At 43.0% G+C, this 24,637-nt stretch overlaps 1 protein-coding gene across 3 annotated transcripts in view; it reads left to right on the forward strand.

The window, feature by feature from the left end:
• Window positions 1–18,987, forward strand: part of MFSD2B (MFSD2 lysolipid transporter B, sphingolipid) — a 42,019-nt gene extending 23,032 nt beyond the window's left edge. For 2 of the 3 annotated variants that reach the window (XM_080588577.1, XM_080588578.1), the window contains 8 exons: window positions 187–277; window positions 372–493; window positions 2,868–2,951; window positions 4,570–4,650; window positions 11,191–11,300; window positions 12,861–13,004; window positions 15,082–15,258; window positions 16,307–18,987. In XM_080588577.1, the coding sequence (XP_080444703.1) occupies window positions 187–277; window positions 372–493; window positions 2,868–2,951; window positions 4,570–4,650; window positions 11,191–11,300; window positions 12,861–13,004; window positions 15,082–15,258; window positions 16,307–16,364 (867 nt within the window). In that variant the 3' untranslated portion in view covers window positions 16,365–18,987. Of the gene's footprint in view, window positions 1–186; window positions 278–371; window positions 494–2,867; window positions 2,952–4,569; window positions 4,651–6,002; window positions 6,105–11,190; window positions 11,301–12,860; window positions 13,005–15,081; window positions 15,259–16,306 lie in introns of all 3 variants that reach the window. The other variant, XM_080588576.1, reaches the window with a different exon arrangement.
• The last annotated feature ends 5,650 nt before the right edge of the window (window positions 18,988–24,637 follow it).

Below are 24,637 nucleotides of genomic sequence, written 5' to 3' on the forward strand. Positions count from 1 at the left end.
AGTAGGTGTTGTTTATAAATGAATTGCAGAAGTGAACATTTTTAGAGGGGTAAAAGACAGACAGTTAGTTCTGTTTAGATGGGCATTTCTTCATTTGCAGATGACTCACCAGAAAGAGACTGAAATTTTCATATGACTTGTCATTCTCCTGTCACGATTTCAAATATATCTTTTTTCTCTTCAAAGGCAAAAGTTTATATGATTGCAGCAGGGGTTATAGGAGGTGTGTATCTTCTGGGAATTATCATTCTTTTTCTTGGAGTAAAGGAAAAAGATGGTAAGATACATCTAAATATGCCTAAATTTATTAATAATTATTTCATGATTGTCTCTGGAAAATATTGTTATTTTATGTATTCTATTCCTCTTAGATCCTTATGCCTTGAATTCAGACAGAGCAATTCCTTTTTGCAAGGGGCTTGGGCTCACCATGAAGCATGGTCCATATGTGAAGCTTACAGCTTCATTTCTTCTCATCTCAACGGCAGTTCAGGTAACTTCAGACTGTGGCTGTGTGTTGGCCTCTTTCCAGTCTCGGCATGGAAGAGTCTGAGGCAGCTCAAATGCAAATAACCTTTGGCTTGTGACTGGAGGTGGTGATCAAGGGGGTGGTGCCTTCCTCTGCAAATCAGTAGGGAACCAGAGTCTTTTTTGGTGCCTGGGGTCCTGTGCAGCTGGAGATGGTTCATTCAAGTGAGAAGGAAGACCATAGACCTGACCATTTAAAGATGTTTCTTTTTTTTTTCTTTTTTTTTTCTTTTTTTTTTTTTTTTCATGAAAGGTAAGGAACTAGTCCCAGTGACCCAGATTGGCTATTATATGCTATCCATCTACAGTCTCCTGTGGTGTTAGTTGCTTAAAGAATGTTTTTGCTCTTCTCTCTGTTCTTCTCTATAGTGTGTGCTGCTTTAAACCACGGCCCCTTTCTTTTGCATAGGTGACTATTCTCAGACAGTGGCTGAACCGGTTCTGATGGAGTATTCTGTGATGGAAGGCATTAGGTCAGAGTACGAAGATGTTCAGAGGCAGGTGGTGTTAGCTATTTCAGAACTAGACAGAGCTAATTTTCAAATCAGGACCTGCAGTTGAATGGGGCTCTCACAAAATGATGTGGTATGTCCTCCCATAAAGAGAAGCTATAGAAAAAACTTAAAGCCACTCAGTAAGCAAATCTACTTTCCGTAGTCCGGGGCTCTTTTAAAGCTTGATTTGTAAGCTATGTTCAACTCAATAAATACATGGCTTTGATGTGAATCTGTTGCTGTGTTCATACCAGTTGAATTGGCTTTATTTTGAAAATATCCATGTTTTTGTCAACAGACTCTTAGTCACATGAGCCACGGATCACAGTGAATATTAGGACAGAGGACAAGAACTGGGCACGTGAAAGACCGGTGCTGTGTTCACCAGTAGTCATGGTGAATTAGAAAGTTTATTGGAAAGACTGCTTGAAAGCCTGGTTGCCAGAGAAGCACTGAAGTTTCCTGTTGGTGTGGATTTGGGCAGTTAGTAAGGCTGTCATTTACCGCTTCTGCCAGTCCTTTCTGGATGGCCTAAGCGTGAGAAACGAGGAGAAGCGTTTTTGCAATCTATCAGTTGCAGGCACCAAGAGCAACAGCAGAGACAGGGAGAAGAATGATGAGAGTCCCTTGTGGTCCAGATCCTTCCAGCATCCATTCAGTCAGTAAGAGTACAACACAAATCCGGTTGCTTATAGCTAACTACTTGCTGACAACACCCAAAGAGGAAACGATCTTCTGTCACGCCATATCTCTATTTTTCTTTTTGTACAGACTAAAGGGAAGGTGTAAGGGGAGGCAGAAGCTGGAATTTGCATTGCTCCAGTTCAGCCAGCATGTGCAACCCTTGCTATTATTCATTCTGGGGGTGGGGAACACTGACTTAGGGTGTTCCCCTGTGAACAGATTACTGATGAGCAAAAGAATGGGCAGGTAAAGATGCATTGGCCATAATCCTGGAGTGTGATATTCTACATATGAAATGAAGGCAGAGGAAACTGGGCCACAAGCTAGGGAAGGGTTTGGTGCAATGGAGAAGGGATATAGCTTTTGGCCTAATTTATATGCAGATGATTAGCTGCTGGTAATCTACAAGCACACAAAGAAGCAAGAGTTGATCATGCTGCTGTGGCACAAGTATCAAATCCTCCTCTGTCATTCCACTTCTAGAGAACTGCCCAAGCTGTGCCCGAACCATATTTTGGTGTTCAGAACCCCATGAGTTCTGCAAAAGCATGGTTGCTGCAGCTTCATCTGCCATTATAATGTAATGCGGCCAGATCCTCCCATGCAGCGAGCACTAAAACTTACCAAATTATCTAACCTAAAGCTATGCTCATTAGACAAGGTTGCATACAGAACTTGCAGTTAGCTGCTTTAATACAAGAATTTGGCATGTGATTAATTCCAGTTAAAGGGTAACTTGTTAGGGAATCAGAGCTTCTGGTGAAAGGTTTATGGCATGGCTATGGAAAAGGAAGGGCAATTTCTTGCAGTAGTCTGCAGCTGTGACTGTGACCATGACACAAGGCAATTGCAACATAGGGAATAGAGTCTTTAGGCAGAATGGTCTCATAAGGCAGTTCCTGTTTTGGTCATTTTTTTTTTCCCTGTTAGGAGCATGGTTTTCCTCTTGCTTGTCCTGATATTTCTGGCATGTTACTCCAGATAGCAGGAGAGTTACTGTTTCATTATGTTACTGCAAATGAGAAAAAACAAGGCTCCCAAACCGTACATTGAAGAAATCAGTCTCCAAATATGTTTCGCTAGTATGGAGTGTGATGGTTTTTTTGTGTCTTTTTTCCTTTTCCTTCTTTTGGTGGTCACCAAATATCTTCAATTCAACAGCTGGAGCAGAGCAACTTTGTCCTGTTCTGTACTCATGCAGCCGATCTTCGCAATCACTTCCAGTATTTGGTGGTGACCATCTTGGTGAGTTGTACCTCTCTCCTGTATTTTTATTTGCTAGCTGAATCTTGCTGTTTTTTAGTTCAAAATAATAAAAGACAAGAAGAGTTTTGTGTCTAGATGGAGCTGTTAAAGTGCTATACCATTGTTTGCAATGTGTGTTTCGAATAAAGCTGACACTTCCTACTGTAATTTTTAAGCTTTTAATTCATTCCTTGTTGATTTTATCTGCGAGTCACTTTCTGCTCCTACAAAAAGCAAAAGATGCCCAGGAAGGAGGTCTGGAATTTTAGCTCCTTTTTCCCCTTCCCCAGTCTGATAAGCAGAAAATTAAACAGCCTTAGTTTGTGCATTCATACGCATGAGCGTTCTGGGCCAGGTAGCTCACAAAGATAAATATTTAAACTATCTAGAGACATGAAGGTTCTTCTTTAGAGCAATTGGCAGTGTGATAAAAAGATCTTTTTACAGAACCCTTTTTCTTGACATGCAGAGGTAGAATTCTGCTCTGTTTAGGTGATACCTATAACTCAGTTACACACTGCTGCTGTAGTGTATGGTTTACTTTACAATTACAAATAGTATTAGTAGAAAACTGCAGTCTTCATCCTTCTGACCAAAGTCTTTTTAGCGCAAGTCAACAGTTTATTGTTGCAAAGTTACTGGGATGTCTTTCTACTGCATATTTTTAATGTTTTGTAGAGACATATCTACCACATAGAACACTGCAACAGCCATTTTCAGGAATTTCATGATTTCTGACCAAATTGGCACAGAGATTTTGTGGAACCATTTTAGGGGAACTTCATTTCCACTTCTTGGTTCCAACCTCCAACCCTTTGTATCCTTTTTGATTCCTCCTTTCCTACATTATAAGACAGATCTTTTCCAGTAATAAAACCAAAATGCTGGAGAGCAATAGCTGACTGTTGGGTATCTTAAGGCTCTGCAAGTAACGGATACCAAGAAGAGGAAGCAACGCCAGTGAAAAGTGTAATATAGTTATAACAGTGAGTTGACATTTGAATTTAGATCAGTTGTAAGACTGTTGTTAGTAGAAATATTTTAGTGCATTAGTACTATATTGCCTGTAGTTGTTAATTGCTATCAGGTAAGTATTATAATATATGGTATGGTAATGTTGATTATAAGTGACTATTTCCATTAGAGGTTGTTCCTGAGAATAAACTTGTAGGGTGGAATATGTACGTTAAGTATACTTTAAGAAAAGTTTGTCTTCTGCTTCAGTTTTCTTCCTGCACAGTGGGGTAGGGCTTAATCAAATTATCATGTCTCAGTTTCAGACCATGAGTCAAAAGACATTGGCACAAAGTTTGACTATTTGCAATAAGCTTGGACTCTAATGACTGTATAGCTTTAACTGATGTGGCTTACAGTAGGAAAAGGAAAGTTTTTGTCCGCTGATACTTGATTACGGAAAAGCCTCATAGTTTTCATTTGTAACATAATAGTGAATCAGACAAATCCCTTGGAGAGGGATGAGGAGAAACAGTAATCTAAATGTTCATTTGCCTTTCAGACCCTCATGTACTAGACAGAAAGATATTTGTGAACTCTACAGCCTGTGTACGAAGACAGTGGTAGTAAGCACAGCACAGATTTGCTTTTTTGTTAATTGTAGGTATCAGCAGCTGTGAGCATTCCCTTCTGGCAGAAGTTTCTGCAGCGATTTGGCAAGAAGTGTGCAGCATGTGGGATTTCGGTAAGCAAATCCTTAGAGAAAAGAAATCTGCTTGTGCTCACTTACTGTGACAATTGGAGCCACTTCAAGAACTATTTCAAGCGCTTATAACCTCAAGCTACAAAAAACTTGCTCAGTTTTAGAGTTTGTTTTAAAATTGTTACACCAAATTTCAGACAGATTCCAAGCTTTCAAGAGAAACTTTTGAGAAATAGGTTGATGCTGAAGGGGTATCTCAGCCTTTTTTTGCTGTTGTTAAGAATTTGCACAAGGTTTGCATTACACCACTCTAAGAAGTGAGCCCGAATGATGTTTTATAAATTCAGACCTATGTTGTCTCAGGTTGACAAGTTATCTGTTTTACAAGACTAGTTTTGTTTTTATGTATGATGCTAAGCTGACTGCATTTTTAATTCAGTCACAGAGGAGGAAACAGAAGTCTGTTCCACATCCTCCTCTAGAAACCTAAGCAGAGAGGGGTGCCCACATCCCTTGAATGGAGAGGGACAGTTATTAGTGAAGTAAAAGAAATTACCTGACCTGCCTGAGAAAAGAAGCCTAGTTTAACTTTGACACAGCTCTGCAAAGCCAGCTCAGGGAGTCTGCCCTTGTCTCTGATGGATTATTTTAAGTCCCTCACTTAGTGCAGACAGCAGCAATTTTCTGTCATCATCCTCAGTGAATCATTGTATAGGCCTGTTCCTCCCCATTTTCCCCTGTTTACCTTCAATTACTTGTGAAAGAGGAAAGAAGGAAATTGTCTGCCTTGTGTACAACAAAGCATGAGGACTTGGAAAATCCATGCTGAAGTTCTATGTCAAAGTCTGAACAAAACTGAAAAGTTTAGATCTGGAGACAATTGTTGAATATAATTGAATAGTTATCATTCCTTGCAATTACAATCAGTGTTGGAATGATTTACAAAGAATCACAAGTAACTTTAAAACCCATATTCCAAATAAGCTGGACTGTTATGTGTTTTGAAGCAGACATCTGGAATCTAAGTCCTGTCCTCATTTCTTTTTACCACTGGAGCAAAGAGAATTGCCAAAAGCAGTATTGGACCATCGAGTGGACCAGAAAATGCAGATTTCCTCCTTAGGAAATCTCTTCCTCTGCCTATTTGGCTATGCTTTCTTCAACCATCTTGGCTCTCTAAATTCAGTTTAACATGACTGGAGAGCCTGTCAGCACTTCTGTAAACACAGTTTAGCTTAATTGTACAGTTGAGTTGCTTGACTGCATTATGGTCTAAGCAGGAGTTGGAGTGAAGAAAGCCACCTCTCTATTTCACCTTGTAGACATTTCCCAAGGGACTGTGAATGCTTCCTGTGTGCTCACTGTCTCATTTTGTGTCTGGCAATGCATCACAGGGGCTTCCCGTACTACCACCTTGTGTGATCTGTACAACTAACCTGTTCTCTCTCACTGTGAAACAAACCACATCATCCAAGGCTGTGATGTTTGTCACTCAGGTATGTTCATCTGGAAGGCAAGAAGGCAGGAGAAAAAAAGTTCTTCACTAAAATTCTGCTCAGCTTTCAGGGTGAAGAGGTAATTTGAAATAAAGTTTTCTGGAGAAAAATAAATAAAATAAATAGAACTGCTCCAGATTCACTTTCCTATAAAAGCATTTCTGTGCTGAGGAGACCTCACTGTGTAGGTTGGTACACAGGTACCCTGGTTGTGCAGGGTAGGTTGATAAGTTACAAGAATCCTGACTTCCTTCCACTGGTATTACTCCCTTTCTATTCATTCCCCCCAGGAGATGATCAATCATCTGTGTGCTGACTAAGTATCTACACTGACTGGAAGTTCAAAGCCTAGACTCCCTGGAAATATAGCATCATACCCAAGCAGGATCCTTCCCATGGTCAGGTTGATGCACAGGCTAGAAATTATGCCCTGCAGTTTACTTGCTTCTGCTTCCATAGGCTTTGTTACACTTAGATTGTCTGCTCTGTCCTCATGGGACAGACATTGAACTTAAAATCAGTAAGTCTCTCAGTGACTGGAGGTGGAATTGTCATTAGAAATTTTAAGCGTGGCAACTATTGATTCGTATTTTTGGTGAGATGTCTAAAAAATGGAACCTCTCTCTTGTGTTTAAGTATTAAAGGTTCTTGGAGACAGTGTGGACGTTTGTGCACGTGTGTGTGTTTGCCCCTTATTCTAAGGCTTAAATTTGCTAAAGAAGAAACCTCACAACCTTGGCTTCCATCTTAGCCAACATTAGCTTTTCAAAGAATCATAGAATATCCTGAGTTGGAAAGGACCCACAAGGACCATGGAGTCCAACTCCTGGCTCCACACAGAACTTCCTAAAAATCTGACCCTATGTTATGTCTGAGAGCATTGTCCAAACACTTCTTGAACTCCAGCAGGCTCTGTGCCCTGACCACTGCCCTGGGGAGCCTGTCCCAGTGCCCAGCCACCTCTGGGTGCAGAACCTTTCCCTCACACCCAGCCTGACCCTCCCCTGTCCCAGCTCCATGCCGTTCCCTCGGGTCCTGTCGCTGCCCCAGAGAGCAGAGCTCAGCGCCTGCCCCTCCGCTCCCCTCGTGAGGGAGCTGCAGGCCGCCATGAGGCCTCCCCTCGGCCTGCTCTGCTCTGGGCTGAACAAACCAAGGGACCTCAGCCGCTCCTCATACATCTTGCCCTCCAGACCTTTTACTGTCAACCAAAACTTCCAGATCCCTTTCTGTGGGCCTACTCTTGAGTTTCTTGTCCCCCAGTTTCTATGGGGGTAATCCAGGATTACTCCATTCCAGGTGCAGAATCTGGCACTTGATCTTGTTGAACTTCACACAACTGGTGAATGCCCAGCCCTCTAGCCTAGCAAGATCTCTCTGCAAGGCTTCTTCACCCTCAAGGGAGTCAACAGCTCCTCCCAGTGTAGTTTCATCTGCAAACTTACTTGGCATGCATTTGAGTCCTGTGTACAGGTCATTTATGAAAACATTGAAGAGAACTGCCATCAAAGTGGAGCCCTGGGGAACTCTGCTACTGACTGGCTGCTAGCCTGATGTAACCCCATTTACTATAAACTTTTGAGCCCAACCCAACAGCCGATTGTTCACTCATCATATTGTGTGTTTGTCTAGCTGTATGCTGGACATTTTGTCCAGAGAGGTACTGTGAGGAACAGTATCAAAAGCTTTGCTAAAGCCCAAAACAATCACATCAACTGGCTTCCTTTGGTCAACTAGACGGGTAACTTTGCCATAAAAGAAAATTAAGTTAATTAAGCAGGACTTTCCCGTTGTGGACCTCTGTTGGCAATGACAATGATGACATTGCCTTTCAGGTGTTTTTCAATAACTCCCAGAAAAATCTTCTTCATAATTTTACCAGGCATTGAAATGAGACTGACAGGCCTGTAATTACCAGGGCCTTCTTTCTTGCCTTTCTCGAAAACTGGGACAACATTTGCCAGCTTCCAGTCACCTGGGACCTCTCCAGATTCCCAAGACAGTTGAAAAATAAATGAGCCTGATTTTATTCCTTTCTCCATTCAAATCCAGTTTAAAGCTTTTTCAATCAGCCCTGCTAACTCTTGAGCAAGAATCCTTTTCCCCTTTTGAGAGAAGTGCGCCAGCAGGCCTGATGTTGTCCAGACCAACCCCATGATCCAAAAAAAAAGAAGAAAAAAACAGCCAAAATTCTGCTAGTGACCTTGCAGAGAAATCTTGCTAGGTTAGAGGGCTGGGCATTCACCAATATCATTCCCTGCAGCTGGCAGGATACAGGGAAACACTACCTGTGCTCCTGATCCCTTAAATACTAATCCCAAAGCCCCGAAGTCTCTTTTGATTGCCCTTGGGGTTTCTCATTACAACTACGTCACTGCCTAGATGAAGAAGTAATAATGGATAATAATCTGAGGTCCATACCAGGCTAGGAAGTTTTCTTCTAACATCTTTAACCAGGGCTCCAGGGAGGCAGCAAACTTCCTTAAGAGGGGGGTCTCACTGGCATTTTGGGCCTTCTGTACTCCTGTGGGTTTAGGAGAACTTAGTAAAAAATTTAAAAAAATCCCCAAATTTCCCCAATCTGTTCATCTCACCACCCATACCCCGCTGTCTGATTGCCATCTCTCAGCACTGCTCAGCAGGGAGGCATGCCCTTGTGTGGATCCTGGCTGTGCAGCCCTTTTGCCACTTTCTCTTGCTCCTCACATTCTAGCTGCACATTTTCCCGATCTGCCCTTCCTAATGAGCTGCTGCACAGGTCAGCAACACCTTTCCCATCCCAGAAGGTTCCTCTTCCATAATGTTGCCAGTGAATGGAAGAAATACACGTGACAACTGTGGGATATTGTCTATGACTCGCAGTGACAAGGGAGCAGGGTGCCAATAGCAGAGCTTTTTTGCTTTACCAGTAGGAAGGAGTGAGACTCATTAGCTGTTTATTGCAGCAGGAACACTGCCCCCATGATTGCACTACCATTGCAGGAGTGAAACTCTAGGGCATTGCAGCCTAGTCTTGTGGGTCGTGCTTGTCTTTCAGTAGAAAATTACAATTACAATGATTATTATTATCAATCTAGAATTTTGTTTAAGTGCTTTGGTTTCTGAGTGGCGGCCCCATGTGGAGCGTAAGCCTGTCATAAAATTGCTTATAAGCAACCTAAAAACTTGTATTGCTGGAGTGCTCTCTTGTGGTGAAATAATGATTTTGACACAACACCGGGCTATGCAAGGATTATGTGTCTGTGCTGGGAACTTGCAGTCAGGAAAGGTTATTTTCTGCCTCCTTAGGTTAGGAGAAAATGCTTTAGATGGGAAATGCATTTAAAACATAAACATAATGGATTAGACTCCAGGACTCCCAGAATCACTTATCATACCAAACTGTAAATAGCAGTGCTTAGGGGAATCACTCTCTGTGAAAGCTCTTCTCATACCCTCAGCTCCCCAGCTGCGACTATAGAGGATTGAAACACTTAATGTTAAACTAATCCCCCATCATTAAAAAGCCCTGTAGATAAGCCTCTGGTTCTGGATTCTGCGTGTGCCGTGCCCATGGTTCACAGGCGTGGGAGATGGAGCATGTGATGGATATGGGACAGCTGGGCTGTGTGCGTTCAATCAGCATTTAAAATAGTGGATTGTCAAGTCTGTAAGCCCATTGCCTCAAGTGGAAGTGGAAGAAATCTGGTGGTTTTAAGTACTGCCAGAAAACAAATCCTGAGCAGCCAAAATTAGTTTAGTTTCGAGGGGAGTCTTGGTGACTTGTGCAACGTTGTGAGTGTGTCTGACTATGTGAAGTAAACCCCACTGCCTTCCTGGCTTTAGTTACTGCCAAGTACCTAGGCTGCTTTCAAGTAGTCACTGGATATGAAGGCATAAGCAAATTCTTTTTCAGTCAAGACTTAATTTGATCTCTGAAATAGGTTATTTGCAGGTTAAATTGACCACTGAACCTCTGTCCTTCCCCTTGAAACACAGTGTAATGACATGAGTTGTAACTGGCATTTGGTCATCTCTATTACTAAATTGTCAGGAAAATGCCAGCACAAACAGATTAGCAATTGCCCAAGAAGTACCTGGGTGCAGTTTGGGAACTAGATCATTTAAGGGACTTTTCACAAAAATCGTTTCTATGATGTCATTGTTTTGGCTGGGACAGAATTAATTTTCCTTGTAGAGGCTCACACAATGCTGTGCTTTGGATTTGTGATGAAAATAGTGACGATAACACACCGATGATTTAGTTGTTGCAGAGCAGTTCTTGCACACAGCCAAGGACTTTTCAGCTCCTCGTGCTGCCCTGCTAGCAGGGAGGCTGGGGGTGCACCAGGAGCTGGGAGGGGACACAGCCAGGACAGCTGGCCCAAACTGGCCAAAGGGATGTCCCACACCATGTGGTGTCATGCTCAGCAATAAAAGCTGGGGGAAGGAAGGAGGAAGGGAGATGTTTGGAGTGATGGTGTTTATCTTCCCAAGAAAATGTTACATGTGGTGAGCCCTGCTCTCCTGCAAGTGGCTGAGCACCTGCCTGCTGATGGGAAGTAGTGAATTCCTTGTTTTGCTTTGCTTGCACACAGCTTTTGCTTTACCCAGGGAATTGCCTTTATCTCAGGCCATCAGCTCTCACAGGCATCTTTCTGATTCTCTCCCCCACCCCACCTGGGAAGAGCGAGTGAGCAGCTGCATGGGGCTCAGCTGCCTGCTGGGGCTAAACCACAACATATGGGCACCCTTCTTTCAGTGACTAGGAGAGCTTAGTAGTTTGAATATGGCCAGCGTCTGCCAGTTGGCTTCATGACTGATAAAAAGGCTCTTGGGACTGCTTAATTTACTGGTGCAGTTATAGCCCTAATAATGCTGGCAGAGAAGGCAGTAACATTGCTACTCCTATTTTTCTCTGGTTCTCATGGGCAGGTAAATCCAGGTTGGCTCAGGGCTCTTTAGAAATGTCATTTCACCAAACTACCAAGGCTTTGGTGCGTGTGAATCGTCATTTCACAGCACAATTTTACACTTTGAAAGGAACAGTTCATATATCATTAAATAGTGCTTGCTGTAAGTTATATGTACTGTTTTTCTTCTTCCTCAGTGGATGATTCCTTTTGCAGTCATGCTAGTGACCATTCCAAACCTGATCCTGGCGTACTTCGTGGCCTTTGTCTCTGGTCTGAGCATTGCAGCATCTCTGCTGTTGCCATGGTAGGAGAATTTTGCATTTGAGGTGGGGAAGGGGTATATGTCTATATATAAGTGGGTACCACATGTAATTTGCCTCTGAAAGAGATGGAATTTCGTAGAATCATAGATGGAATCATAGAATGGTTTGGGTTGGAAGGGACCTTAAAGATCATCCAGTTCCAACCTGCTGCCATGGGCAAGGACAGCTCCCACTAGATCAGGTTGCCCAGGGCCTCATCTAACCTGGCCTTGAACACTTCCAGGGATGGGGCATCCACAGCCTCTCTGGGCAACCTCTTCCAGTGCCTCACCACCCTCTGAGTGAAGAATTTTCTCCTAACATCTAATCTAAATTGCCCCTCTTTTAGTTTAAAACCATTCCTCCTATATCCTATATTCCTATTATTATCTGCCCGAGTGAAAAGTTGCTTTCCATCTTTTTTATAAGCCCTCTTTAAGAATTGAAAAGCTGCCGTGGTCTCCCTGGAGCCTTCTCTTCTCCAGGCTGAACATTTTCAGCTCTCTCAGCTTTTCTTCACAGGAGAGGTGCTCCAGCCCTCTGATCATCCTCGTGCCCATCCTCTGGACCCTCTTTATCAGATCCACATCTTTCTTGTGCTGGGGGCCCCAGACCTCGATGCAGTGGGGGCTTCACAAGGGCAGAGTAGAGGGGGACAGAAGGTTAGAGTGTAGCAGAGAAAATATAAGTCAAGCTATGAAAACCTTTTGAGTAGTTCTGTGTTATGGATTAAATACCACAAGACTGTGGGTAAAAGAAACTGAGATTGCAAGGTCCTTGGCTCTTGAGGACTGAAGATACGTGGGAAAAAATTACTCAAGATTGAGCAGGATGGGAAATGTCCTTTCCAGAGGGAATAATTATTGTTCAGGTCAAATTGACCAGAAGGCACGACTGTTGCTGAGAGCTGTTTTGTATTACTCATTTGGACAGTTCCCTGAAAACGCTGAAACTCCAAGAGATCATGGAAACAGAGTGTGAGATAAGCTGTCAGACTATACACGCGTTTCTGCACAGGGGGTCAGAATCCTTTTTTCCAACAGCAAATCATGACATATATTGGGAAAAAAAAAGTCAACTCACAGTTGCCATTTGTACAGCTTTCATTCCGATTCCCATCACCAAATACAGTCTCTTTGAAGCAGAGAGAGAATGGGCCCCAGTGCTTTCAGAAAATTTTATTAGCTTGTCAAGAGTTATTTCAGAATAAAACCATTCAGAGATTGAGTCCCTTGAAATGTTAAGGTGTTGTGGTTTTTTTTTTTTTGATATCACAACTTCTGCTGGACTGACAGTCAGTCTAAGAAATTCTGTCACCTCCCAGAAAGTGTTTGATAATTTTTCTACTGTTTGTCTACATGCTAATATGTGGCTGTGCATTTCTTACAAAGATTTTTGCCCTCCTGTCCAGCAGTAGGACTTTTTGAAGTGGATTCTCTTGTCTGTATAACTAATTACATCAATCAGATCTTAGGAAGTGGAGGGGGGAGGTCCTTTCAGTAAGTTTGAGCTTTGAGAAGAGACTGCGGCTTGAGTTTTGCTGTTACCTTGCTCATCTCTAGGTCAATGCTGCCTGATGTTGTTGATAACTTCCGCCTGCAGAATCCTCACGGAAAAGGACAAGAAACCATTTTCTATTCTTCTTATGTTTTCTTTACCAAGATGTCAGCAGGAATTGGCTTAGGAATTTCTGCTGCCAGCCTGGAGTAAGTAACCCTGCGCTTCCATTTAGTGGACCTGCTCTGAAAGTGTTCTGCCTTTATTCTGTAGAGTTAATTGCCTTTTTGCCCTGAGCCTGAAAGTGCCAGCAGCTCTAGTTGGCTGACCACTAAAGACAGGATTGTTATCATCGAGGCCAGACCACTGAGCATTAAGCCACCTGCCCTAGCATGTTTCAGTTCAGAAAAAACTGACTCCTCTTTAGATGTTACTTTTTCTAAATTATTCTTGTAAAATTTAGTGGCTTGTATGAATAAAGAACTGAACATGAAAGCTCCACAGATTAAGGTCCCCCATGAGAGAGAAACCTGTTCTGAGCAATCCCTGTTGCACCTGGGTTGGACTGTGTATGTGAATTTTTAAGTCTTTACTCAGATTGCAGTAGTGGTGCAGGGTGCAGGTGGCTTGTTTTACATAAAAGGATCACAGATTCCTGCATGGTTTTAGGGAACTGAACACTGAACACAGTCAGGAACGGAGCCTTTCTCACAGCTCTGAGCATCACCTAGTAGATGTCAGTTTGGAAGATGCTTTATGTTCTCCTCCCACTACCTGCCTTGTGTGTTCTGACTAGAAGGCCAGGTTGTGGTTGGCCATCTGCCCTGTTTGTACATGGCCTAGCAGAAAGGGCCTTTGCCTGCAGCTGCTAGGATTCAGTAGATGTATGGCACACAAATATGCAACGAACACTTAAAAGTAAGCTTGTCTGAAATATTATTTCACCCTTGGCTCCAAGTCAGAGGTTTTAATAAGCAGAATGCTTTGCTTCAGGGCCTGCGGCTGAAACCGCTGAATAATGGCCAGTGCTTGGCTGAACCTTTTGGGCCTAGGAGTTTTAGGTGCTTAGTGCTAACACCCTCGTTTGTAAAAGGTTTGTTTGTTTATGTGACAGAAGGTTTGACCAGCATTGTTAAGTGTTGAAGAAAGCCTAAGGTCAGAAATCACTTTCCAAATTAATGAAGAAGGCCGTGTAATTGGGCAGGTCTTTTGGACTGGTGTTTGAAAAGAAGGAAACTTCACCAGGCACCTCTAACCTGCTCTGTATCTTTACAGACAGTTCTTTAATTTTGCTTTTGATAAAGAGCTTGGTTTATCTGCAGCTCAGAACATCAGATCCCAGGCCCCAGCCATGATTAAACTGTCTGCAATTACGGCTGTCATTTGAAAACCGAAGAGCCAAAATGACAGGACGAAGGCTGAGTGAGGCTTACTGCATAAGCCATTTGTGGCTGTATCTGTAACGAACTGTGACAACATTTGTGAAAGATACTACAACACCTTCGCTTTCTCTCCCTCCTTTCCTGCCCCCCCCCCCAAATCTGCTAGTATTTACTGACTGTTTAGGAATAGTTTAAAACAAGCTAATTAGTCTTTACCAATTAGCCCCTTTACTACTCCATTCCAGTTAGCTCCCGGCAATTTCCCAAGGCAGGTATTTGTGGGAGAACATAGAAGGCAGACTAATTACAAATGAGCTGTAGCTTTCATAGCTGCATGTTCAGAGGAAAATAAACTCATTCCACAAATTTGGAATGGGAAATTGAGTATATCAGCAGTTGTGGGACTGCATGGAAGCCCCTGTATTAATGAAGTATAAGTGTGTACCTAATTCTGAGCACTTGAGTAAATTTGTCTGTGTTGAGCAGAGTGCTTAAGTATGTGTTTAAATTAAAGTTAAGTATTGCTATTGAAATTGGTCAGATTATTTGCATACTTTTAAAGCTGAACCTGAATACTTTGCTGAATACTAATGGGAGTCACGTATCAGACCAACTTCATTACCTGAGAATCCATCCTCCTCTAACTAACTAAATGTTATATAACAATAATGCGAAAATACAGAGATAATGCTGTTATCTGAAACACCACAGACATAGGATTTGAAAAACAAGAAGCGAAACACGTAGGGGTCAGTAGGAAAAAGAGAGGTATAGAAAAAAAAATAGGTTAAGAGCTCTTAAAGAGCATTGCCAGAAAGGAGTAATCCAAGAAGGGGACCTTCAGATGTGTTATAGCCTTTAAATTTTGGACATATGCACACCACTGTTATTTCCATTTGTTTAGGTTTACTGGTTACAAGCCAGGGATATGCAGACAATCCAATGATGTGATCCTCACACTGAAAATCCTCATCGGAGCAGTTCCTGCTGTCCTCATCCTTGTAGGTTTATTTATACTTCTCTTCTACCCAATCACTGAAGAAAGTCGGAAGGAAACAAAGCTTGCACTGGAAGTGTTAAGGTAGGTTTAAACTGGCAGCGAAGAGCAGTAACATCCTCATGGCAGCTCTTAGTCATATTGGAGAAAAATTACTAGCTACCAAAATATACCTCTATATTCCTTACCACAAAACAAAACAACACTCTATTAGTTGAATTATTAACTGAATGATACCATTACGTCCTCCAGTATCTTATTTTTGTAGTATTGTACTAGCTCTTTAGAGGGCCATTTATCAGATATATCAGCTGCTCTATTGTACTTCTTTGGGGGTGGCACACAGAGCACTGTTGTTGTACAGCGTTTCAATCCAGAAATGAAGAATTTTCTAGCCAGGTTAAATTACTGGAGAAAATGTGAATAGTTACAGTTTTCTTGTGTATAGAAGAAAACAGGATTATTGTCAGCATTCTTGTTGATTATGGCATTTAAGAAACATCCAAACAATTTGGGCGAGTAGGCAGGAAAGATCGTGGGACCAAAAGAAAGGACAGCTTTGAGCATTCATTCCCTTTTTTCCCTATCTCTTACCATTCATCCCTTTTCTTCCCTCTCTGTCCCTCTCTAAAGAAAACCTTGCTTAGCTCAAAATCATCCACCTCTGTTAAATAAAGGCCTGGTATGCTGTGGATATGCATAAGACATACAGAGCACATGCAGTCAATCCTAGAAGACTGATGGATTAAATATTAAAGTTGTTACTCTTGGTATGTTTTTATCATACCAACTTACTGGAGTTGGAAACAAATTTCCGTGCTAAGGGATCAATTCCAGTGCACGGATTCCTGGGACCACTTCATTGCCCTGCGGTATCTAAGATACCTCCGTGGGGTTGGCAGATATGACACAGGCCTCTCAGGCACCAGCTCTTTTTTGCACGGCAGCTGCAAACTGGAGGGGACAGGCTAAACAATCTAAATGGCACTGGCCCTTCTGCGTAGGCACCTTATTCCCTGTCCATAACAACCACATCTTGATGGTGGTTCTCGGTTGTCTTAGTTGTTTGAGATTGCCAAACTGTGGCCTGTCTAGTGGCCTGTTCACACATTGTTTGTCCTGCTTTTAACAGAAGGAGCCATCAAAGCACAGAGAACCTGGATGACCACAGAGAGGACACCTCGGTCTGAAAGCTCTGAATACCAAGACTTTTTAAACTCAGTCTCATACCCCGCACAGAAACTCCGTGTGAGTCTTCTGCGTCATTTCCATGCACATATTGTCAGAAAGGATAAAGAATGATAAAGAATGACAGTCAGTAATGAAATCAAGCGAGGAACATCACCATGTAAATAATAAATACAGCTCCATGCACTATCCTAAAAGAGACATTACAACCATGCAGGTGTGCAAGCTATTGAAGGTTTGCCTTTTTTTGTTTGTTTTTCAATGATAACATAAAGCTATGATTTTGTTGCAACACAAGGGTCTATGAACTTGTAGGCCGAGGGAAAAAAGTATAAATACGGTATACTACCCAAATATACCTTGTGATACATTTCAATCTCAGAGACCGGGGTAGGTTTCGAACTTAATTTCTATCTATACATTGCACGCTAGCGTGTTTAGAAAGCACTTTGGAATCCTGAAGTATGCTATAAAAATATAGGATATATTTTGTTTTGAAATGAAGCAAATCACAGATGGAGAGATATTTTGAGGATTTTCTTGCAAAGGGTTATTCTGAAAGAGATTTGATGTAATTTAACTTTATAGATTTTATATGAAACAGAACCTTACATTTCCGATTGTCAGAGTTCCTTGCTTCAGATAACTTTATACTGATCTTTGTCAGAGTGTGAGGACTTAATTTCAAACAACATCTTCACTCAAGGTACCCAAAATATGTAGCCTCTTCCAAAATTTAGAGTAGGCCATTCAAATTTCTGTAACTTTGGCCTTTAAGCAATCATGGTACCCACCTGTTTTTCATGTGGGTTTTGTCAGCCTTACAGAACACCGTGGCGTCACTGTTAATCTCAGCTTGCACACAGTGTTTTATAATAATGAGGTTACACCTGACTTTGAAATGGTGATTCTTTTCAGTCAGGGATCTCATTATGGCTTTAGATATATTATCTAAAACCTCATTTCTACTATAGGTTCACGCTGCTGAACACATTTTGTAGATAAAAGATACACCTCAGGCACTTTCCGGGCAGTTAAATTCAGGCTTAGTCATTCTGGGCTTTTTGTGGAGTCAGTGGAGAGACAGACACCTCCAGAGGCTGCTTCCAAGCTCAGGCTAAAATGACTGGACTCTGAAGACAGGTATCTAAATTTGGAGGGGAGTGTGATGAATTCAAGAGTTGAAGGCTTCTTCACATGAAGAAATTAGCACAGTGCAAAACAAGACATGAATTTACAGCCCACTGGCTTCACTGTACAAATAAATATATGGGAGGGTGCCTTAATTTGGGGCTAGAAGTGCCTTTGAAGGAGTAGCCCACCACGTCTAGGAGCACCTGTGGATACTCCTGCGGGTGTCACTGGAGGCAGTGACCATAAGCAATTTGCTCAGGGACATCTGGGGAAGTGACTCAGTGCTGGGACTGGAAACTGGAAAAGCTTTTACTGAAAGACCCTGTAAAATAAAATCAGTGCATCCACAGAGTGTCTCATTAACACTGAAACCTTTTCAGGCAAGTTGGAAGTCTAAAGCTTAATGAACTGTCCTAGTTCAGAAAAGTGCTTGATAATGAGTGAGCCTTTAAGGGTGTATTTTGAGTGTGCGTGGGTAAGAGTTAATGATGTCTGAGACTTGTATTGAATTGACATCTAGGGATGGGTTTTTTAGGTTTCAGTTCTTGAACAAGCCAAGATTTCTATTGCCTGGGGCACATGCATTTACAAAAATAAAAGCCATAAGCCCGTTTACATTTCTGAGTTTAATAGAATTTGAAATAGCAGATACACTTCATTTTGAAGTACGTAAATGATGTAGTAATATCACATAGCTCCAAAAACATCACAGAAAACATTCTGGGGGATTTGATTTATTCCATAACATTTGTGTCTGTCTGAACAGTCTTCTTTAAAAACAACCAGAAGTCCTAGTAAAGCCTATTTATTTTTAAAATGTTTTTTGTTTTCAGATGCTATAAATCTGTAGCTCAAAGGCAGTGATTCTGTGTCAGTTTACATAAGCCAAAAACTTAGCCCAGCGATAAAAGGATTGCAGAAACTGCTGGCTGTGGTTGATTGGAAGAATTTGAATGTGGCCTGAGATATTATTTCTAGATCAGTTGTGCAGTTGCCTCTAAACTTTGCAACACCCCCATCCTGACTACAGTCTCTTGCAAAGGTAAACTTGGTTGATTGATTGTAAACTTTATTCCTCTGCTCCAGTGAGACAATGTGATATTTTCCTAACAGAGATGCACTTGGTCTTCACTTTGCATATAGTAGTAGCGTCAAAATAAAATGGAAAACCTCCATTGATGAAATGTAGCAAAATATTTTTTGTATTTTGAAAATCTCAATTATTTTATTTGATTATCAGAGTTGTACTTTTGTTAAGAAAATGAATGTATTTTTCTAAGCAAAGAGAATGGAAGAAGTAAGTGCAAGGTAAGATTTTTTTGGCAATTTTGTTTTTTAGGGCTTATTGGTGCTGTAAAACAAATGAACTTTGAATATCTTCTTGTCATTTTTAAATGATGTGTACAGTGTATGTATGTTCAGAACATGTGACTGGAAGAAGTAGATTCTTACATTGGCAACCGTTCAGATTAAATGCTAATCTAATGTAAACCTCCTGCCTTGCACTGATTGTCAGTAACAAGGGCCAAGTTCAGTCCCCAGGGGCTCTCATTCAAGTAATACCCAAATACAGTCACAAGAACATGGGAGATTGGATTAAACCAGCTGGGTGCCTAATGGACAGCACTTCCCCACCTACACACAAGCAGTTCCAACAAATTGATTTACACAAATAAGAGGAAGAAAAGGATAACAGAATTACATGTCCCTGGGTAGTCCTCTGTAAAGCAAACCATGCCCATTCCTTGCCCTTTCTTGAAGTAGGGTTGTGTTTTTTTTCCCAAATCTTCTGTTTGGCTGTTTGCTGGTATAGTCAGTAGCTGAGCTGGTCACTCGTCAGCTCGTCTAGTTTCATACCCCTTGTGGTTTCTGCCTAAAAACAATATCAAAAACTTCCAAGGTTATACCACCTGATCATGCGTTACTGCTGGCAATTGGTCTGCCTGCGAGGTCACAGCTAAGCACGTGGACAAGCCATCGTTGCCCATCGGGCACTGTAGTTGGGTTGCTGTTGGCCACCGCCACCAGCCGTGTCTCTCACTAGCCATGTCCTCCCACCCCGAGGCACTGCCTGCCTCTGAGCTTGCTGACCTGTCACAGCTTAGGTGGATTAGATCACTTGTGCTGAGTCCCCCGCTTTAACAGGTGAATACCACCTCGGACATCTGTCCCTGGAGAGTTCCTGAGGCCTGGCGCCTTGGGTTTCAGGTCACTGGGTTTGCAGGAGGGGCCCTGCAGATCTGAGAACTAATTCCTTAAGTCACTGCTGCACCTTATAAGAATTGCCGCTAGATTTAATCCCTGCTGCATCCCCTGGTCTCTGTTCATTTTCTGTATTTCAAGTAAAACACTTGAAGTGGACAATGTTTTAAAGCCAAACTCTGCTGTTTTTGTTTCTGTGGTTGCTTACCAAATATCATTTGTTCATCTCCTTTTCTACTTGCCTTTCTGGGTTTTAGACAGAAAAAATTAAAACAATCACCTCCTTGAGGGGAGGAATTTCCTGGAGGGAAAATGTAGGTCCTTTAAGACCTGGTATTTGTTGGCGAGGTCTCTGAAGATGGGGAAAGGAAGGCACTGTAGTTCAAAGTCTCATGCAGTAGGGCACAGCCAGTAGCTGTATAGTGTTCAATCACATACTTTGTATGAATTCCATATTGTAGTTTAAAAAAACAACCACAAAACAGCCTTGGAGTGTTACAATAGAGGCTTTCCCTTCAGAAAACAGCTAGGCCGAGTGATGGAAAGGTCAGCTGGATTCATACAATTGACAGGTGAGTAAGTGAGCTTTCTGTTTTCATGCAATTTCTTTCTGAGATCATAAGTTTCTCAAGCTGCTCTGCATGTGTTTTTTTTTTTACCTTAACTCTCTGCAAGACCATTGTTCAGATACTAGAGAGAATGCTGAGTAGTATGGTTACAAAAATGAGTGTATGTTATAGGCTTAAGGTATGAAATTAGATAGCTTTCACATCATTAAGCACCAAATCTGCTGCATAAAACACATGCTAACCCACTGTGAGGCTTCATTCAAAAGACAAAGAAGCAGCACATGCCTCAGTCCCTGAGACAGAGGAGAACTTACTCTGCTTTGCAACTGAGAATTTGCAGTCTCTGAAAACACAAATTGGCAAAACCGAGAACTGGACAGCAGAGGGAGGGCGAATGGTCCCAGAACCGCAGCACTCTGCAGAAAAGGTGGGTGTCCAGTGTAATTTCAGAGGTGTTTATAGAGCAGCATCTCTAACCCTAACTGGAGAGCAGCAGTGCTGTTGGATGGCAGGGAAACATGAGTGTCTTCTCTAAAAGTGCAGAATCAGAAGTAAGTTAATTTCTTGATCCATTTCTTGTCTCAAGTGATGCTAGAGAAGACTATGAATTTCAGCTACTCTCTTCGGCTTTCTGTCTTCAGTATTGCTGTACTCTGCTGTGGATGGTGAGGAAGGACTGCAACCGTTCCAGGGGAGGTTCAGGTTGGAAGTGAGGAGACATTTCTTCTCAGAAAGAGCAGTCAGGCATTGGGACGGGTTGCCCAGGGAGGTGGTGGAGTCACCGTCCCTGGGGGTGTTCAAGGAGGGGTTGGACGTGGTGCTTAGGGACATGGTTTAGTGGGTGACGTTGGTGGTAGGGGATGGTTGGACCAGGTGATCTTGGAGGGCTTTACCAACCTTAATGATTCTGTGATTGCTCAGGCCCTGTGGAACTGACAGCCACTTGTTCAGCTTCACCTGATGCAGGTGCACCTCGGAGCCCCAGCATCCATCCTGTGCCTGTTTGCCTTTGCTGGTGCCTGGGGAATCATTTACATTCACTAAGGGATGAACAGGATTTCCTTGATAGCTTAGCAGTCTCCATCATCTCTCTTTCACCTAGAGGATATTTTACCCACCTGTGGTCAACTCAGGCCACCAGCTAGGCATCATGGTGATGGAACCAGGTTTACAATGGCTGACAAGTGTCCATCTTTTTGTTTGATCTGTCCAAATCAGCTGCAATCCAAGAGGAAGTATGTCCCTTACATTTCCAAAGTGAACTCACCCTTTGGCCTTCAAAGTCACGGAGAAGAATCTGCACATCGTGACCTCTGTCGTCTTCAGCGATTTCACCTCTGCTGGCCATGTCATCGGTGTGTGATGAACACAAAATGACAGCCACCTCCAGGCTCCTGGAGGTCTGATAGACCTGCTCTGAAAGGTGAGCAGAGGATGTAAGGATGTAAGCACAACTAATTCCCACGAGGAACACAAAGGGAACCGTAGATAAATCTTTCCTTTCCTCTGCCTTTCAGACCCCCCTGCCTTCTCTCTGGTTACCAGCACCCAGGGTTATGCTCATTGTCTACAGAGTGACCCTGAACAAAGGCAACTGTACGATAAATCCAGCACCAAGAAGTTGTAGGGCAGTGAATCCAGAAAGTAATTGAAATTGGACACAATTTTGGAGTAGTCAGTGACACCTGGTGAGCACTGGCGTGCCTGTGGTCCACAGACAGATGGTTGCTTGTGGTCCCCAGAGAGCCAGGTGTCTCTGGAGGAGTAATGAAGATTCTTGCGTTGTGCACAGAGCACTCCTGGAAGCTGATGCTTCCCACCACCAGCTGGGGCTGGAGTTCCGCTATGCAAAAAAACAGGAGCTGCTATGGGCAAAGTAAGCGCAGCACCTTCCAGTGGTAGCAGAAATGCGATGGAGAAAAAAAAAAGAGAATGACACAATGCAACCTTTCTGTAGAGGTGGAAGGGCCCACTGGGTCCATGTGGTCCAGCCCCTGCTCCAGCAGGGACACGCAGGGTGCCCAGGCCCACGTCCAGGTGGCTTTTGAAGATCCCCAAGGAGGAGACCCCACAGCCTCTCAGGGCAGCCTGTGCCAGGGCTCCAGCACCCGCCCGGCACAGAAGTGCTGCCTGGTGCTCAGAGGGAGCCTCCTGTGCTCCAGGTTGTGCCCGTTGCCTCCTGTCCTGGCACTGGGCACCACAGAAAAGAGCCTGGATCTGTGTTCCTTGCACCTCCCTGCAGGTATTGATAAATACAGAAAACGTATCTATATTTAAATCCCTCCTGATTAACAAGATCCTCCTGGTGCCATGTTAGTATCTGTAGGTCAAAAGAACAGGCAGGGCAGTGGGGACACTGCGTGCACTCCTGAGTCACTGGTGTGTCGGTGCACAGGTTCCTGACCAAACTCTTCAGCCACTGATGTGAAAAGAAGCCAAAAGCTCCTTTTGCATGTTAGCAGAACGTGTGGAAAACAAGAATAAGTCAGCTTATGATCAAAACCTAAAGGTATGTAATACAGAGTAGGAACATGGACATCTCAGGGAAACTGAAGGGGGGATCAGTTTCCTTAGTTCTGAGACAAAACGTAATTTTTTTTGATCTTGTTTGAATATTCATCCAGGCTAACCTAAGAAAGATGCTTCTGAGGTTTCTTGCCGCTGTGAGAAGCCCTAACACCTCCACCTGTCTGCCTATAATTACTGTGTGAGTTCCCGCCAGCTTTGTAACTGCTGCACAAACATCCAGCAAAGCTATAACTGAACACTTTCAGCAATTTTGGGTGAAGTTTTGTGAATCTGTCAAGGTGGTATCCCAGCTCCGAGTGCAGTTCAGCTCGGTCTGGAGGATTTTCTCAGAGCACCTTGGAGTTCTCCACCTCTTTCGTTATGACTAAAGGCAAATGCTAGCGAATGTTTTAGCAGATGGTGTATCTTTCATATGATGTTTTGTGAGCAGCTGATTTTTGACGGTGGCTAAATTTCCAAATAAGCAATAAGAGATTATATTAGTCCTGAGGCAGCAGTTCCAGTTCCATAATCTTGTCACTCGATTCCTTCTCACAGTCAAGTGCCACCGTGAAAGCCTGATAAACTGCTTAATGTTACCATGCTTTAATTTTATGGGTAGCGATCTTGGATTACTGGATTTTTCTGGTGCTGCAATCCACGCCACATCAACTTGTGCTGTTTTCTAAATTTCACCCTTGCATTCTCTTTCTCTCTCACTACAAAGGCAATAGAACAATATTTTTTTTTCCTGTCATCCTTTAAATTGGAGGCTCTCAGGGTGGTGGGTTATTGGAATTCCCTTCTGCCAGTGCAGTACATGCTCTCTGAAAAATTAAAATAGATGTACTGAAGGCAATGTTGTTAAGGTTATCGTTTTAAAGATAATGGGCAAAAATTTCAATATGCAGACCAAGAAATACTTACCAGAATACAAATGTTAGCTAGCAAAAGCTTACAGCTATCCATATGCAGCTGACATCCTTTTGCCTACAAAGAGGTGCTGGGTCTGGCTCGGATGGAGTTTTCTTTCTGGCAGCCCCTGTGCTGCTGTGATTTTGGATCCGTGACAAGCACAGTGCTTGTGAAGCACAGAGGGTTTCGAGGATTTCTCTCGTTCCTCCTCTGTCTGCCCAGCGAGGAGGCTGGGGATGTGCACGAGGTGAGGAGGGGACACAGCAAGGACAGCAGGCAACAGGTGCCAAGGGACATTCCTGACTGTAAGATGTCACGCTCAGCAATAAAAGCTGGGGGGAAAAAGGAGGAAGGCAGGGGGGATGTTTGGGGTTACGGTGTGCGTTTTCCCAAGTACTACGTGATGAAGCTTTCCCTGAAGCTGCTGGAGATCCGTCTGCTGATGGGAAGCAGTGAATGAACTCCTTGTTCTGCTTTGCTTGCACACAGAGGTGTTTTGGTTTGGGGTTGTAACCTTTTAAACTGTTTTTATCTCAACTTGTAAGTTTCTCCACAGATCTGCCCTTCTGATTTTCTCCTTAGCTGCCAGCCTGGGTCAGCCAAGGGGTTTGGACCCAATGATCTCTTGAGGTCCCTTACAACCCCTACAATTCTGTGATTCAGCCAACCACCACTACGTCCACACGTGAGAGCTGCTTCCCCAAATTCAGAGAAGCAAGCAGAGACATTAGCAGCGGGTGCAGGAGGAGCAAAGTCTCACTTCTACACCATACCCACATTCGACGCAACCCTACTTTGACCCAACTCCATACACCTAAACTACTGCTCACAGCCTTAGCTAACAGCAGCGCAAAACCAGATGCACTCCAACAGACACAGCACCTACAAGCTTCTGGGTAAGAACAGTACGGTATTTCAGGCTTTGGAAGAAATGAGGACAAATGCAG

Source organism: Anser brachyrhynchus (assembly GCF_964034855.1).
Source record: "Anser brachyrhynchus genome assembly, chromosome: 3".
Lineage (NCBI taxonomy): Eukaryota > Metazoa > Chordata > Aves > Anseriformes > Anatidae > Anser > Anser brachyrhynchus.